The sequence below is a fragment of the Schistocerca piceifrons genome, chromosome 2 (assembly GCF_021461385.2).
Source record: "Schistocerca piceifrons isolate TAMUIC-IGC-003096 chromosome 2, iqSchPice1.1, whole genome shotgun sequence".
NCBI classification, from domain to species: domain Eukaryota; kingdom Metazoa; phylum Arthropoda; class Insecta; order Orthoptera; family Acrididae; genus Schistocerca; species Schistocerca piceifrons.
In genome coordinates this window covers 619,378,913-619,397,245 of record NC_060139.1, presented here as the reverse complement: position 1 = coordinate 619,397,245, position 18,333 = coordinate 619,378,913, and the positions used below count along the sequence as shown (strand labels likewise).

The following is an 18,333-nucleotide window of genomic DNA, read 5'->3' as shown; positions in this document are numbered from 1 at the left end:
GAGAGTGCAAAAGCAAGATCTTAAAGGAATAGGAAGAGCCAAGGAAATAGCTGGGTTGAAATAAAGGGAAACAGAGAGAGACAGTAGGAGGGGCCAGGAGGGGGAGGATCTAGGATGGGCAAAGGACGGATATGGGGTAAGAAATGCTGCCCAGAGAGAAGGGAAGCTCCAAACCCTTGGGGGAAGGGGTGGGGGGGGGGGTACTTTTGTGTCCATCAAACATTGTATATTGCTGGCTAATTGATTGATTGTGGCACTGTGCTACTTAATGTGGAGTGATGAATGTCATTTTTCCTTCTGATATTTTAATTGTGTACATCATTGTTGCTTATTCCGAATCACTGTTCGTTTCTAAACTGGCTCAGTTCATTTGAAATCCCTGGTACCAATTCTAGTGGAGTAGACTTCAAGAATGAAGCTACATACTAGTGAGTGAGGTTTTCTTACTAACAATGAAATGTACTCTAAGATTGCATGTGCACAACACAATCATTCACAGCGAGCTGACAGCGGCTTGAGTCACAAAGATATTCCTATCTGATTGAGGTCCAACAAATACTGCTACTACAGTTTTATTTGCATGATATTTATTGACGTAATTGGTGATTTCCTCACAGAGTCCCCTCCCCTCCAGTTTAGAGCAGGAGGGTCAATGGAGGTCTCGGCCATTCATGCATTCTTTAGAAAGATGTGCATGACAACCTATGCTGCAACTGGCAACAACACTGAACATGAATGTACCATTTCTCATCGAATAAGTGTGATGGTGGCCCCTCTCCCCTTTTAGTGCAGACGATACTGGGTATGGTATGGGGAAACATCACTAGATATGGCCATAGAAAGATTGCTGGTCAGTGTGTAAATTCTTCAGTTGCAGCATCAGAAGGGTCACTTCTTGTGCTGACAAACAAGATAGTGCATTGTCGTCCCCTCCTCCACATGTATTGCCTCTGCTCTGAGATGGGTGTGCCTCAAAATCCAGACTGGCTTCCCACGCTAAAGCATGTCCAATGTACTGCCTCCCCATTTCATTGCCCAATGCAGTCCAGAGTAAGGAGGCTGCAGTGGTGGTCTGATTCTATAATTTTGAAACATAATGTACTCAGTCAAATAGAGCCTTATATACAAAAATTTTTGGTGAGCCACTGATGTTGGTTGGTAGCATTCTTATTCATATAATATGATGTTCAACCCACCCGACTAGGAGCCAGTTGAACAATCTCAGGTTAACAACCAGTTAAGCTCTATTCTTGGAATAGCATGAGAAATGCATTGTATGAACCCAGAATAATGCCAAACTGGAGAATAAATGCAGGATAACTTAACCAGCAATTTCTGGCCCATTAGTGAGCTTAACAGGGGAATAAGTTTTCAAGATGGCAGGAATAGTGACAGATGCAGAAAGCAGTGACAAGATTTTGCTGAACTGTTTATGAGAATGAGGAAGGAGAAGGTGAGAATGCTGATTCCATCCAGATTTCACTTATCAAAGGAAGCCATACTTCATCTTTTTGGTCTAGTATGTGAGAAACTGGAGCATATAATGGACATGTGATACTATTTCTCTGTTTTATTAAATAATACTGTTTTTTTGTAGTAACACATTTTAATTCAGTTCTGTGTGAATTCAGTCATATTATTTACACAAATCAGGTGTATTAAAATAACAATTCATGCAAAAATAGTTTTGTTTATCTGGCGTATGTTACAGTTGCTGCTATATCTGGAGAGGACTGTTTCATGCTATTTATCAGGCAGTGAAAATAGAAGACTTAACCAATCATAAGACCACACCAGCTATGTGTACTGTCTGTATTAACAACTTTTTCTGTTTTAGATAAATATTTTTTGTGCTATGAAACATTTTGATAACACTAGTGTCCCAGTTTCACTCAGCCACATTATGTCAATAGCAGAAATATTGTTCCATTTTGTTTTCTATTGGGAATGCCCCTTTCTGTAAAAGCCATAGCAGCGTCAGAACAAATTTCCAGCTTTTAGTGAAAATATTGGGATCACAGGCCCATTAACGTTTCAGAGGAACAATATTGTCTCCCACTTGTCATTCACTGAAGCCTGTGAACTATTTGTGCTTACTCAAGCTAAGCTTAACACAATAAGATTAAGAGGAAAGTTAGCATTTTGTTAATGCAACAACAAGTTTGTATACAAATGTCCTGAGTTCACTCAGCCACGTCCATAGTGGAAAATATTGTTCACTTATCTCCCATTAGGACAACAGCTTTTCCTCTTTTAGTGAATGCTTCGGACCAAAATTTTTCACAACCTAGCATTATTCCCATAAACATGTAAATTATCTGTTCTTACTCAAGCTAAGTTTGATGCAGTAAAATTAATGGGAAAGTCAGTCTTTTAAAAGAAAGCTATATGAGATAGCAGTTTTACTTCTCAGTTATTAGTATTATACACATAACCACATTCATATGTATCAAAGCAATTGTTATCTTTATGTTGTAAGAAGCTAACAGGAATCTTTAGTTAGTGAATCTGCATAATCATGACTGTGGAAGGAGTGGCTGTCAAGCTATGTTTTTAAATTTCTCTTTAATTGTCTCATGTCATTCTTTTCTTTCTTTCAGAAATGACTGTCCCACCAATGGAGCAGCCACTACTGACACACAGATATTTTGCCTCTGGTCGTTTCCTTCTGTCCATTGGAGACTTAACTGGAACTGACAAGGAGACAGCCAGCAGGATTATAAAAGGGATGTGTATGACAATGGTCAACACACACAAGAGACAGTTTTTTAATTATTTCAGTTCTCTGATGTAATTAAATGAAAATAAAGTAAACAAATGTAAATTAATATACTTTTATTCTGAAATGATATGTTTTAATTTCTATTTTCTGATCCTAATTTTGAGCTTCATGCTCTTTTTTCAACCAATACAGTCCTCCTTCCCTTCTCTGGTTCTTGTGAAGCTACATTTGAAGCAGCACCATCTAGAGTTCTGCTAATTTCTTTGCATTTGAAAGCAAGTATTGTTACTCTGAAAACAAAGCTTACTGTTTTAAGCCGAGATGAGTAGGAAAAAAAGATTACCATAAAGGTGTCATGCCTCCCAGATTACATATAGCTGCTGGAGCTGACTGCACAAGCCAAAATTATGTATGAAATACTTACAGTTCTTCTAACATTTAATAATAAGAATAAGAATCTTTATTAGCCGTTCAGTAATTTTTCATATAATGGGCTTCGTCAATAAGTTCAATTACAGTATAAAGATGGTTATATTCTCAGAACAATGTATATATAAATCATATGAATGTTTGTGTAGTTCAATAGCACACATTTGGAATTTTATATATTGTTAATTTTACAATAAAAAAGAAAACATTATACAAATTTATATTAAGCGGGGAGTATTCATGTTGATGATACTGTGTCATTATCATATACATGTTGATAACACTATGTCATTATCCTAAGCTATTGATACAAATATAGAGCACTCAATATAGGCCTATTATGCCTATATGTTATATATTGTTTTTCCAAATTTAGGTCCTACTACAGGCATTCCATGTATAGGGTGCCACCAATATATAGCCCCTGCTACCTTTTCTGGGCATAAGATTTACATATTTCCTCTTGTCAACATAAGTGAAGTTATTTGTGAATGGAAACTGATGCACATCTTTTCCCATACTTTATTCAGAAATCTAGAAATTACTTACTGATCAAGCAACAAATACCTGAACCTTTAACTAATTTCAATATGAATCATTATATTGTTATGCATATAAGTACCCTAACAATTTAGTTAAATGTTTTCCACTTACTTTCCTTGAATGTGACTGCAGCAGTTTTTGTATTTTCTACTACACTACCTCATTTACAGTATCTACCAGCCTCTACGTAGCCTCAAGCAAATATATTTGTGACCTAGAACACTTATGACTCATGCGACATGCTATTTCCTACAGGCAACAACTAAGCAAATACAAAATAATGTAGAAGTAAATAGCCAGGGTGTTATTCACTTGTTACCAACTTAACTGTCAGGTATACTGTTCCAGGAATAACTAACCAGGGAATAAAATGACATCATAAAATTTGGGGAGCAAAATAACTGATGATGGTCGAAGTAGAGAGGATATAAAATGTAGACTGGCAATGGCAAGGAAAGCGTTTCTGAAGAAGAGAAATTTGTTAACATCGAGTATAGATTTAAGTGTCAGGAAGTCATTTCTGAAAGTATTTGTATGGAGTGTAGCCATGTATGGAAGTGAAACATGGACGGTAAATAGTTTGGACAAGAAGAGAATAGAAGCTTTCGAAATGTGGTGCTACAGAAGAATGCTGAAGATTAGATGGGTAGATCACATAACTAATGAGGAGGTACTGAATAGGATTGGGGAGAAGAGGAGTTTGTGGCACAACTTGACCAGAAGAAGGGATTGGTTGGTAGGACATGTTCTGAGGCATCAAGGGATCACCAATTTAGTATTGGAGGGCAGCGTGGAGGGTAAAAATCGTAGGGGGAGACCAAGAAATGAATACACTAAGCAGATTCAGAAGGATGTAGGTTGCAGTAGGTACTGGGAGATGAAGAAGCTTGCACAGGATAGAGTAGCATGGAGAGCTGCATCAAACCAGTCTCAGGACTGAAGACCACAACAACAACAACAACATAAAATGTGCACCCCAAGTTAACATGTGGTTAGTCTATTACTCGGTTATTTATCCCTGGATTTATCCCTAGACTGTACAACTGGCCCTAGGGCTGGCAACTCTGTAGTGGCCAGTGGCTGTACTGGAGTGATGGAATCTGCCTGTAGGTTTAATCACTCCCCATACAAAATCTCTGCTACTGAAGCTTAAAGATCTTCTGTCAAAGCACAGTTAACACCAAATTGGACCCTGGGTATGGACTCATGTTTGACTCCTCTCTGTTTACACATCACACACACTGTGTAGGGAACACAGGGGCCACACATAGTGGGTGCATGCACACTATTAGTGAAGTTCACCACTATGACCTGTATTTTTTGTGAGTGACGAGGTGTGGTCTGTACCAACAGTTGACATGTGCAGTCCATTGATATCTCAGCCAGGTGCTGTCTTGTTTGTGGCAGGAGTTTGCATACAGTGGTGGTATTCCCCTTTGATTGCCTTAGGTGAGATTGTGTAACATCCAGTTCCCAACCTAATGAATGTGCCAGTTTCCACTTATAATTCTAATTGTTTAGCCCAAACCTCCTCTTCATTTTTTGTTCACAGCTCTTCATCACTGCTCGTAGTTCAGACTACAAAGCCCAATAGTCATTAACAGTTGTAGGCAGATGTCATATGTAAAGTTTGAAGGGGCCTGTACTGGTGAAGTCCCCCTGGTGGACTGCCAGTGATTCTGGGTACTGAGTCTCCAATGCTGGTTTAGCTAAGGATCCCACGGTCAGTCAGAGGAGAGGTGAAACAGACAGAAAATCTGTGCCCAAGATCAGTTTGTGAACATATGCAACCACAAACTGCCATGTAAATTTCTCATATGAACTGAGGTACACAGTGCACCTGACGTCATAAATAGTGTGGCAGAAGTGTCATTTGCAACATGCGGGTGGATGGCAGATGTAGTATGTTCCATTTGTGGCAGTTTCCTAGGAATCACGCTCACTTCAGAGCCAGTTTCTATACGGGTGTCTTGATTTCATGCAGTGCCTAACACACAGACTGCCACCATCATTTGTGGATGGGGTAGAACTAGTTTCAACCACTTGAGCTGTTATTATTGTACATCATGAGTATAGTCATAGCTGTGGGATTGCAAGAAATCTATCAGCTAGAAATAATTTGTTTTTCTCACCTTTTATTTGTGTAAGATTAAGGCTGGCTGTATCTGAGGGGGTAATTTAATTAACCAGGGCATCCAGAGCATGGTGTCTGGCATGACAGTTGAGTTGATCAATTCACAGAGGTTATGTCCTGCTTCCCAATCTTTCCTCACAATTTACTTCTTGTAGCTGTTTTCTGGTGTCTTGGCAAGTCAGTAGAGCAACACAGCCTTTCCTGTGTTGAATTTGATTTCAGCCAGTGGTGCTTTTGTGATGTCATTAATAACGTGGGCATAGCCCCCTAATGTGGCTTAGGAAGGCCAGTAACTTAGTGGCATTATCAATGATTCCATAGACGTGTGATAAAAATTTGATGATTGTGAATCATATTGCTGAGTGTTCTGGTTTGGAGATTGATAGTTTAGGTTAAGAACCTGATTGTATATGTGCCCCAAGAAGTCCTGTTGGGGATGTGCTAGAACATTTGGTACAAGATCAACCACAGACGAGATTCCAAGGACTGTGAGGGTGGCCCACTCGGTTGGGCACTGAATCTGATTATAAATGTAGATGGAAAGTAACATAAGGTGCTGTGATGCAGATGTGAATTAGCTGCCTGAATACTGTCTTGTTAAGTGAGGCAAGACTTGCCTCATTACCGCAAGCATCAAGGAGGCTGAAATACATTGAACACTGTTGGTGGACACATTCACCATTGCTACTATTGATGGTAAGATCTGGTAGCATGTTACTTCCATCTTTCACACCAATCGTAGTCTTATCAAAGTGGAAGAGGAGACTGTGTGGGTGAGTCTTAAGTCACAGTTCCATACAAATTGTTGAAAAGACGGCAATCATGAAATGACATCATTGTTGAAGCAAACAATAATCACAAAATACATTTCTCACGTCAAAATAGATGCTGCTGCTCATAGTGGGGTCACCACTGTAGGAATTTCAGTGCAGAAGGCTTGCTGCTTAGTTTTTAATCAATAAGAAAAGCCAAGCGACTACTCATCGTATGAGCTGGATCATTGGCAGGATGGATGAATGTGGAACTAGGCTGAGGGATGTAAGGCTTTCCCTACAGTGAGACTAGTGACAACAGAGAAGCAAAATATTGTTGTGTAGTTTTTGTGTGGACAAACTATGTTCATGGAGAAGATATGAACAGCACTGGGCTGTTCTTTTGTTTGTTTGCTATTTTTCATTATTAGAATTTGAAACTATGGTGATGATAAATGATTTTTTGTTAAAGTCAGAAACATTTTTTCCTATAGTTATGATTGTTCACCAGCTTTGGGAAGGCAGTAGGAAATTCCAAACTAGAATGTGTCTTATTTAGCTTTGCTGAAACTTAAGGGTGTTCTTTGCAGGGAAAAGGCTTTACAGGAGCCAAACAAACACTTAGCAAGGTATCGCCTAAAAATAAATTTGTATTATACTGCAGGGTTTTCTTCTACAAACATTTTTTGAAAGCCTGAAACACACTTAAACAAACCTATATTTAGAAGTCACTTTCATTTCCTTTTCCTATTCTTCTTTAATGCCACAGTGAAAGTGCTGACTGTAATGCCTAGCGAGACATCTTTTAATTAAATTGGTAAATAAACAGATGATAAATCAAAATAACCAAGATGACACTATGATTAGATTTCAGTGAGTGGAATTTGTTATTAGAAGAACACTGATGATGATGGGCTTGCTGTTCCCAAGATTAAGTATTTCTAAAAAATAGTTAATCAATGTACATAGGAATCACAGAATCAAAACCAACTATGCAAGTGATAAACTATCCTGGTGATTTAACTACATATGACTGTTACTGACTATGAATTTCTATTACTGGATGACTATTGATCAATATGTTGGATGCCGAACATAAAATGATTTCGATGGTTACTGAACTCATCCTGCCTGAACTCCGATACAACTTACTGCTGACTTCAGAACATTTTTCAATGAATGCTAAATGATGACAGTACTTTACAGTAGTTTGGTGCTAACTGAATATCTCTTACTAAAATGATTATTAATGACAAGAAGTGACTGCATGAGTAAGCCTGTGTCTCAAATGAAGGTTAAATCAAACAAGGGAAAATTCAGGATGGAATAATGACAATATTATGAAAAGGATAGTTGCTACTCACTACATAGTGGAGATGCTGAGTTGCAGATGAAGGTTAAATGTAGACTGACTAAATTGTGGTTTATATTGTGTTTATACTGCTTATTTAGACTCACATTAGAAAGTTTTTATAAAATATTTTAAAGCAATAATAGGAAAGACAAAGTGAAGCTATTTTGATTAGTTATTGGCTACATATTCTTCACATGGCATTTTCTAATTTTTGAATTTTAGTTTCCTCAGCTGCAAAACTGGGAAAAAATAGAAAGTGTTCTTTACATAATAGGAAAATAGGCTCTTCAAATGGGAACCCTAAAACAAACCCTTATAACTAGGGTTGAACTTTGTTTTCTCCATATTTTGATTCTTAAATTCTGCAGATTCTCTTCACTGCAATGTTTCTATATGAAATATTTGTTATTGTCACCAACGAAGTCTAAGTCGCTTTCTGAACAAAAAGAATTACAAAATTACAGCTTCTAAAGCATACTGCATCCAGATGAGGTACAAAAAGAAAGAAGAAAAGTAAAAGTAGTTAATACAAAGTTTCTAACTATCGGCCACATCAAGTGATTAAATATTCACTAGTTTTTGGATGAGTGCTGCTTGATCATTGTTAAGTGTCTACCATCATGCAGATGATTCTTACATCTTTATATAGCCATGCTATTGTCTGTGATGCCACTTGGGCCTTGTCCAGTGCTATCTAAGACAATGTTTTCTTTGTGCCTGCCATACCTGCTTCAGCCCTCCAACAGATGTTTTTAGACTTAGGCCACCATCTTTATTGAGGGTATTATTAGAAATTATCATCTCTCTCACTTTTTTCACTACACTAACTCAGATGCCATTTGCCCCTTTATATATATTGTTGAATACAATAGGTGGAAGAGTGTCATTACAAATGTTCTTAAGAAGACATTTATTGGTCCATCATGAGCAATACTATGTTGCCAGCTTATAGAATTGTGAAACATCTGGCCAGCATTCTTACTCCACATTTTGTCTACTGTATGCAACAGAAAGAATATGACCAGCTTCATAGGCCAAATTAAACTCTTGTACCTTCAAGGAGGAGATATGATGGCCATCTATGATGTAGTGTAATTATTTGTGTGTATGTCCACCAAAGAGTATAGGCCTGCTCTACTAGTTCTTTGCTGACACTGTTTTAGATATTTTTAGTCAGACTCTGATATTATATTTTTTGTCTGGTTGAGAATATTTTAACTAGACAGACGGTGTCACAGTGAGAAGCCTGCTACTTCCAGTTATAGACAATATGCTTACTGAGAACTCTGATATCATCTTGAACATGGTTACTGCAAAGCCCAGATGCCTTTATCGGATCATCACTGGCACACTTGTCACACTGTTGTCCGGCCTCAAATCTGAACAGTTGGGAGAGTTCTTCGAGCACATTAACATGCATAATCACAGTTAAGCGTCATAGAGGTGAAGATGAACTGTTTCGTGATGTCCATGTCCACAGTGTTTACCATAAATCCAACCCAACAGTTGATTCTAAGCATCTAGGTGGCTGATGTGGAACTCATTTGAGATGATGAAAATCTGCTGCAAGAAATAAGTCACTTAGAGAAAGCATCCAAGGAAAATGGCTAAAACAACCAACAAATTTTTCAATCCATTTCACTAAAGTCACGTAAGCAGAAGGCTCTCAAAGACCACATGAAGGAGTCTTGTGTTATTGCCATTTTATGGCTCTAAGACAGGAAAAATTAGCCACTTTCTGAAGAGGCATAAAATCAATTCAGTCATCAGGCTTCCAGCAAAAATTCAACTCTCAGGATCTGTAAAAATGATATAGGTCTCAGAATGCCTGGAATACACAAAATATCATGTGGAATTCAAACACACTGCACACTATTGAGCACCTTATGGAATACAAGAGATGTTTTGTCTATTGTAGTTCAAGGAATCAGTGGTAGCAGAATATGCCCAATGAAAGTGACAACAACTTGCATTTGTCAATAAGTCTGCCATTAAATGGACCTATTTGTCCTTGGATAGCACAATAAAAGTGAGAGGGGTGAAAAAGTTTGGATAACACTCAATACTGACAGCAGTTTACAGCTGAAGCACAGCTTGGTATCTGCTGTCGGGAACTTCAAGAGTACAAAACAAAACAAAACATTATCTTATAAGGCACTGGACGGGGATACAGCGTTTCACAGGTGATAGCAACCCTACAACAGTCAACACTTGACAGCATTCACCTGAAAGCCCATCAGTACATAACCACTTGGAAACTCAAACAAATTTCATTAATTTCTTTCACTATGAGACCATGCATTTTGTACGAGTAAAAGGGACATTAGGAGTGTCATTTCACCTTGCTACACTTTACTACTAATTTAGATTTTTCACTGATCAACGTAATAATTTTATTCATAGCTTGTTCCAGTATTTATTCACAATATTAAATAACTGTATAACTTCAGAAGTTATGTTTTGTGTAAGACAACTGAGCTGGAGAAATTCTTATTTACATAAAACTAAAACCTTTAGATATATTAATATTTCTACAGCAAAAATCTTAACAAAAGATGTGGTACTGTAAACAAGGTCAATACAAGAGTAAATCACTACATAGATCCATGAAGTAAATAGCTCATTTAATATGAATAAGCTACTCTATTCACACTGACCTTTTTCCATCAATTCTACAAGAACATTCATGAACACATGGTTCATCCAGTGGTCTAACATCCTCTCCAATGTTGTACTGTTTACCTTTCAGCCAACAATTTTCAATGTCTTGTTTATCCCATTCACCTAAACACAGTAGGGATCCATTAGAGGACAGTTTTGAAAACAGTATCAAAAATGGAAAGTTTTGCCAAAGCATAAAAGAAGGCTTTCTTTGCCTAATCAGACTGACACACACACACACACACACACACACACACACACACACACACACACACACACACACACACACACACACACACAATTTTCAATGTTCGATGAGTCCACTTTCTCAAATGTATGCAATTTATTGTAAAAGTCAGGAAGCAAATTTTTCTACCTGCACCAGGACAATATCAATAATGAAAACCTGTAAGATAAATGCTCAACATATACAAGAGACACTGAGCACTAAATATATACATAAACAAGGTACTGTTTGGCTATCAAGCTGGAATTCTTTATCAGATACTAGCCTTTCCCCCCATAGCTCTGTTTGTGTGCATGATTGACATAGATATTGCACCCCTCCCCTCCCCTCCCCAGACTGTGTTCCTGTGTTCATCCACATATGTTGTACCCTGCAAAACAAAGTCAGCTGATACTATTCCGAAATTTTCTTCTTGTGTAGAGCAGCCCATATGGCTGGACCTGAAAAACACATATACAGTTCAATTACAGTATATGCTGTTTAATAACCCATCTACATTACATGATATTGTATTACAACCTACTTTTATTTGAATATTGTTAAATGCAATGACAGCTAAGCACAGGATGGGCAAAAAACACAATATGGGAGCACCTAATTGGGGATAGTTTGAGAGAGCCCAATACAAAGAACACTCCATTTCAGAGGTTACACAGGTAGTGGGCATTTCATGTACCACTGTGTCAAAGGTACACCGCAAGTAACTTGATTTGGAATCAATTGCCATAGGCAAAGTTTTGACAGGGATCACTACTGACTGTTGTAGAATGTAACAGTGGATAGACAACCCAATGTGCAGCAAATTGCTCACCAACGCAATGGTGGACAATGAAGGCTGGTCAGCAACTAACTATACCATGAAAAAACACGTCATAAGTATGAATACAGAATGCATCACCCCACATATGTACCTCTGTTCACTGCATGTTACAGGGCACAGAAATTAACAAGGGCACACAGGCATCAAAGAAGATGTTCTTGAAGGTAGGAAAGGATAATTTAAACAAAGTAAAAATATCTACAATTTTGAGACGAGCAAAACAGGGAGAGCAGTTTGTTAAGAACATACCAAAATAAAAAATGAGGATCATATCTTGTAAGGGATCCAAAAAATGTTGTGTACCTAGATATAAGTGGTGCAGCAGAGAAGTGGCTTTATTTATACCTTCCTAATAGAAGGCAGTGTTGTACTGTCGAGAGGGTCTCTCAGGGTTATCAGAATTCGGGCACCATCACATGTGATGTGCCTCATGGCTCAGTTCTGGCCCTCCTACTTTATAATTTTTTATCAATGATCTACCTCTTTGTACAGAAGATTGAAAATCTATATTTTGTTGATTTCAAAATCATGAGCTGCCTGCAAAGACTTTTGGGATATTGTGAAATTGTCCTATGTCAGTCCTCTTTCTGTTAATTCTAGGACTTCCTCAAACTGCATAGCACCCAAAGTAACTCACAGACCTTGCCTGTTTCATCCTCATATCCTGCAGGTTGCTTTACACAAATTTCTGAGAAAACTTTACTATATAAAAATACAGTCTGTTCAGCCATTACATCTACAATTAAGCGCTTTTGACAACATGACAACGAAAGTTTCAATGTTTACATCATAGAAACTGATGAATAAATACTATATACAGTTTCTTTTTGTTGAAAGTATCTTACAATTAATCTTGTTTTACAATTGTTATCCAATTTTCTTGTAAAAAACCTATACAACATTTAAAAAAATTAACACTCATTGGTTTCATTACTAGATCCCAAGTTTTATTTTTATTTAAGTATTCCATTCCCTTATCCATTGCTTACTTGTAAACTTTCGACACTTTACTATTCATCACCACTACAAAATTTTCTGATTACCAGCACTACAAAAGTTTATAAAATGACATTACTCGTGACAATCATCAAATCTACAAGCAGTTTTCTAGTTGACATTCTGAACTCCCATTCTTGTTCTTGTTTCTGATTGCTTGATCCCCATTGATACCATTTTCTTCCATTTCCTTATTTACAACTTCACTGTCTATACTTTTGCACTCAAAATCATTAAAACATTCACCCCCTAAATCAGAGTCCTTTAGATTAAAGTACCTGACATGTCTCACAATGATTAAGTTATCATTAACCAATACTCTGTATCCAACTTCACTGTAATCCATTAAAATTCCCAAGACTGCTTTAAGATCCACCTTTGACTTCCTCAGTTGTTCTGATACTCATACAAAAATTCTACTACTATACAACTTTGAATGTTTAATGTTAGATTTCTTTCCATATCTCATAAGAAGTTTTCCTTTCAACAGCATTAGCTATTATTCTGTTTTTAAGATATACAGCTGCATAAAGTACTTCAGCTCAAAATCTATCTACTCTTGCTTCAGCTAACTAACAGGCATCTTAACATATCCATTGTTGGAACGTGGAAGTAACCAGTGATGTGTGCTACGTTTACTCATACAAGTGCAGTGAATATTATCAAGTTAAGTTTTTATTTTTTGACTCATTTTCTAGAGAGGATTCTGTTCCAAGCTGCGAAAATAAAACATCCCAAGTAACTTTATATATGGATTTAATTTGTTGCCCATGTAATTGTTGATCCCAGAACAAGGACAGCTCCCACAGCAATAATATTGTGTAGCAGATATGCTAAATATTAAATAAGCTAACAAACTTCTACAAACCACAAACAGAGAGATACAACTGCTAAAGCAGGAGACTGAGGTTTTGGAGCTTGCAACACTGAAGAATGACAGCAGAATGGATTCTACAAATTTAGAAGTTCTAGTACTAGCAGCCACACCATGAACACATACACATCTAATATTTTTCACATATGAACTCATCACTATGAACCACACCATCACTGCTGTTAAGAGCACCTCCATTCACAGCTACTGAACCAGACATATGGTTTGTGATACTAGATAATACCTTCAATCAACAATGCATAACTGAAAACTGTGACAAATTCACACTTGCAATTAGTAACCTGGATCAAGGGGGAACAGTGATAGTCTCCGATGTGATCCTACATCTGGCACTGAGACAAGCACACGTCACGCTTGAAATGTCATTAGTCATTTTCTGCATGAAATTACTTTCCCTGGTGATGTATCAGAAGAAACATGGGGACATTGGTAAATTTGAATTCTGGAGACATTTAAGCACTGTGGTAGACACAAGCGTAATATCTGATGAATTATTACTACACGTCTGGTGACAACAGCTTTCTCATCAAGTTCAGCTGATACTGATTGTGTACAAAGGACAGTTTCTTGACAAGCTTCTGCAAACAGGTGACAAGTTAGAAGAATCAAAGATAAGCTGTGCAGCCACAATCTACAGACGAAAACCAGGCATCGCTGAGGGGATCAGGTAGCTGCAAGACATGGTGGCTACGTGGCTTTGTAACTCGGAATGGTTAGCCACCACCAGTAACAAGATGCAGTCACATTCCAAACAGGATCAAGCCCACACCACAACTGGTATCACAGGTAGTTCAGCCCATGAGCTATGCGCAAAAGCTTGTGGATTCTCAAATGGCAATGGCGGCCTGCTGTAGGTGCCATGGTCTCCAGCAGTCATGAACCATGTGACAGTTGTAGGCAGAATACACTATTCCTTTATGCCATTCTGACATGCTGGAAGAATAATCTAACATTGCACAGACTGCAAATGATTAAGCCTTTGAAACCATTACCAATTCAAGCATAAACATGTATGGTTATAAAGAGCTCATGATTGATATCAGTTTGTCTACCTGTTACATGAGCAATTTTTTGTGGCAGATATTTTCCCATCTATCTTAGGCACAGGGACCTGGAAAATAACTGTGTTACTACCAGATCACATAGAGGAATGGTAAATGCAATATTAGGTGCCATCAACATCTACATCCATACTCTGCAAGCCACCTGATGGTGTGTGGCGGAGGGCACCTTGAGTACCTCTATCTGTTCTCCCTTCTATTCCAGTCTCTTATTTTTCATGGAAAGAAAGATTGTCAGTATGCCTCTGTGTGGGATCTAATCTCTCTGATTTTATCCTCATGGTCTCTTCACGAGATATACATAGGAGGGAGCAATATACTGCTTGACTCCTCGGTGAAGGTATGTTCTCGAAACTTCAACAAAAGCCCATACCGAGCTACTAAGTGTCTCTCCTGCAGAGTCTTCCACTGGAGTTTATCTATCATCTCTGTAATGCTTTCGCGATTATGAAATGATCCTGTAACAAAGCGCACTGTTTTCCGTTGGATCTTCTCTATCTCTTCTATCAACACTATCTGGTACGGATCACACACTGCTGAGCAATATTCAAGCTGTGGGTGAACAAGTGTACTGTAACCTACTCCCTTTGTTTTCGGATTACATTTCCTTAGGATTCTTCCAATGAATCCTAGTCTGGCATCTGCTTTACCGACGATCAACTTTACATGATCATTCCATTTTAAATCAGTCCTAATGCCTACTCCCAGATAATTTATGGAATTAACTGCTTCCAGTTGCTGACCTCCTATATTGTCAGGTGAAAGAGGCCCAACAAGCTTTTTTGCTGTCTGACGACTCTACGGCATTGCACTTGGAGTCGTTTGTATCCAATACAATTCGCCAATGTAGGATGGCGGCGAAAGGTGCATACAGCACGTCGTCGAGCACGGATAGTGTCTCTACAAGCCTCATTCCACCTGGGGACGGAAACGCGACGTGAAGAAGAGGTAGTACGAGGAATGGAACGTGCGGCAGCATTGATGATAACAGCCGTGTGGTATTCGACCTGACTGTCACAACTGAGAAAATCGTGGTCTGGAAAGGTCGCCAGGGAGGAGTAAAGTCCCCAGTCAGCTTTCGGTATGTTCCAGCTTGAAGGGCGTGGGGATGGGGTGTGGTGCAGGAGACGAACGACACAGGGGAAGTGGTCGCTCAAATAGGTGTCAGAAAGGACATACCACTCGAACTGACGGGCAAGAGTGGTATAACAGATCGAGAGGTCCAAGTGGGAGTTGGTATGAGTAGAGTCCGAGAGAAAAGTCGGGGCGCCAGTATTGAGGCAGACAAGATTGAGATGGTTGAAGACATCCGCCAAGAGGGAGCCTCTCTGACAGGATGCAGGTGAGCCCCAAAGGGGATGATGGGCATTGAAGTCGCCAAACAATAAAAACGGCGGAGGAAGCTGAACAATAAGCTGCATCAGGTCAGCCCGACTAACTGCGGATGACAATGGAGTGTAGATGGTACAAACAGAAAAAGTAAAGGCAGAAAGAGTAATACGGACAGCTATTGCTTGGAGTGGGGTGGTCAATGGGATGGGATGGTAATAGACATCGTCCCGAATGAGCAACATGACCCCAACATTAGCTCGAATACTGTCCACAGGGGTGAGGTGAGACCGCTCCGAGGTATAGTGGGTAAAAGCAATACGGTCAGTTGGGCGCAACTTGGTTTCCTGGAGACCAAGGACAAGCAGACAGTGCAAGCAGAGGAGCAGTTGTAATTCCTCCCGATTAGATCGAATACCTCCTATGTTCCAATGTAACAAAGCCATCGCTAGTCAGAAAAAGGGGGAATGAAACGGGTGAAAAGCTGGTCACCTCGACAGCCACGGAGGGCCAGGTTTCAAGGGAACAACGCTACAACCGGCGGGAGGCGGATTCTGTTCCATCGAGTCGTCACCAGCTGCAGCCGCTTTCCCGGGTTGCATAGGAGGGGCAGCATCATTCGCCGACGAGAGGCCAGCTGAGCGCCTGGCAGCAGATCATCCCGGCGAAACTGAGGATGGCCGGGAGCAGCGACTCACGGATGGAGCGTCAGACGAAACGCACCAGGGTGGAGAGGGGGATAAAGACTTCTTCTGGGAGGCCTTCTTGGAAGTCCGAGGAGGCATGGGGATGGTGGGCGGGACCCGAAGAAAGTCCTCACGTGCGGGGTCTGTTTTGGAACGCCGGACCTCGGAAGCTGGGGTCCAGAATGTTTCCCTGATGGATGCCTGAGAAGAGGATCGCTTCTCAGGTGGCGGAGGGGGAGGAAGAGGAAGGGTGGCCCCTGGGGCAGAGGGGCAGGGGCCGCGAGGGAGGATGATTTGGAAGGGAGGGATTTGGGAGGCGGAGGCATAGACCCCGGATGGGGTGAGGAGGTGGAGGGAGGGACAGGATAGGGGTGAAGATACTGTGGAAGGAGTGGACACAACTGAGGCAAACGAAGTTGTCAACGTCAAGGGATGGAGGCGGTCATACTTCTTCCTGGCCTCAGAATAAGACAGGTGATCCAAAGTTTTTAATTCTTGAATCTTCTTCTCCATCTGATACGCGGGGCAGTCTAAAGATCTAGGCGAGTGGATGCCAGGACAATTGACGCACCGAGGTGGTGGGGTGCATGCATGTTCCTCACGAAGGCGAGGATAAAGGCCCCGGTGTCGATGCGACGGTCTTTGGGGCCGCGCTGGACTCGCCGGACGAAATGCACGCCTCGGCGCTCCAGGTTGGCCCTGAGCTCCTCATCAGATTGCAGCAGGAGGTCCCGATGAAAAATAACCCCCTGCGTCCTATTCAGTGCCAGATGCGGGACAATGGACACTGGGATGTCCCCTAGTCGGTCGCATGCCTGGAGCGCCGCCGACTGAGTGGCAGAGGCGGTCTTTATAAGAACGGACCCTGAACGCATTTTACCGAGAGCCTCGATTTCCCCGAAGATGTCCTCGATGTGCTGGACAAAGAACATGGGTTTGGAGGTGGCGAACGTCCCTCCATCGGTCCGAGAACAGACTAAATAATGGTGGAAGTACTTCGCCCCAAGCCGGCGGGCCTGTCCTTCCTCCCAGGGAGTGGCCAAGGGGGAAAGGGCAGGAGAACCAGAACCACAACAGTACCTTTCCTTTTAAAAGACTCTGCCGCAGAGCGACCTGATACATGTTGACGTTTCATCTGCGAAACGTCTGCCCCGATACCACCAACTCCGACCAGGGGCTCTCCCCACGGGCGCCACCCAGCCTCAGCAAGGGCCACCTGGCAAGATGACCGTTGCCGGGAGTCCTGATGCCCCAAGGAGACGGGCATCTACTCCTTGGCTGACGTGGGAAGGGTGCAGCTCAGGTATCGGCAGTACAATCCCTGTGTTGTCAGGGGGCTAAAACCTAGAGGGTACATGATGACCCCACCACAACAGGCTGGCTACCGTGCTGGATTTCGGGTGCCATGGAAAGTCCATCATGATCGTAGGTGCAGAAGGGGACGCACTATGGGCGTAACTTGTGCAACCCATCAGGCGTTTAGGCCCAATTGGAGGAATAGTGGGTGTGGTTACAACGCCGTTACAATGCTGAGTGCCAAGGTCTTAGTGCACTGAGGACCAGTGATACACCACGTAAGGCATCCTTCCCCAAAAGGCTCGTACTTTTGTAGAATTTTGAAAAAATGGAGGTCGAACCCCAAGGGGGACAATCACATGAAAGGCCGAAATGGTTGAAACTCCTTTTGGTCGCCTCTTACGACAG

General features: G+C 40.7%; 1 protein-coding gene across 1 annotated transcript in view; it reads right to left on the bottom strand.

Annotated features, from left to right (window-relative positions):
- Positions 1-18,333, bottom strand: part of LOC124777323 (von Willebrand factor C and EGF domain-containing protein-like) — a gene marked incomplete in the record, with an annotated part of 178,189 nt that overhangs the window by 86,667 nt on the left and 73,189 nt on the right. Inside the window, 1 exon segment of the mRNA XM_047252683.1 lies at positions 10,592-10,718. Within this exon segment, the coding sequence (XP_047108639.1) occupies positions 10,592-10,718 (127 nt within the window).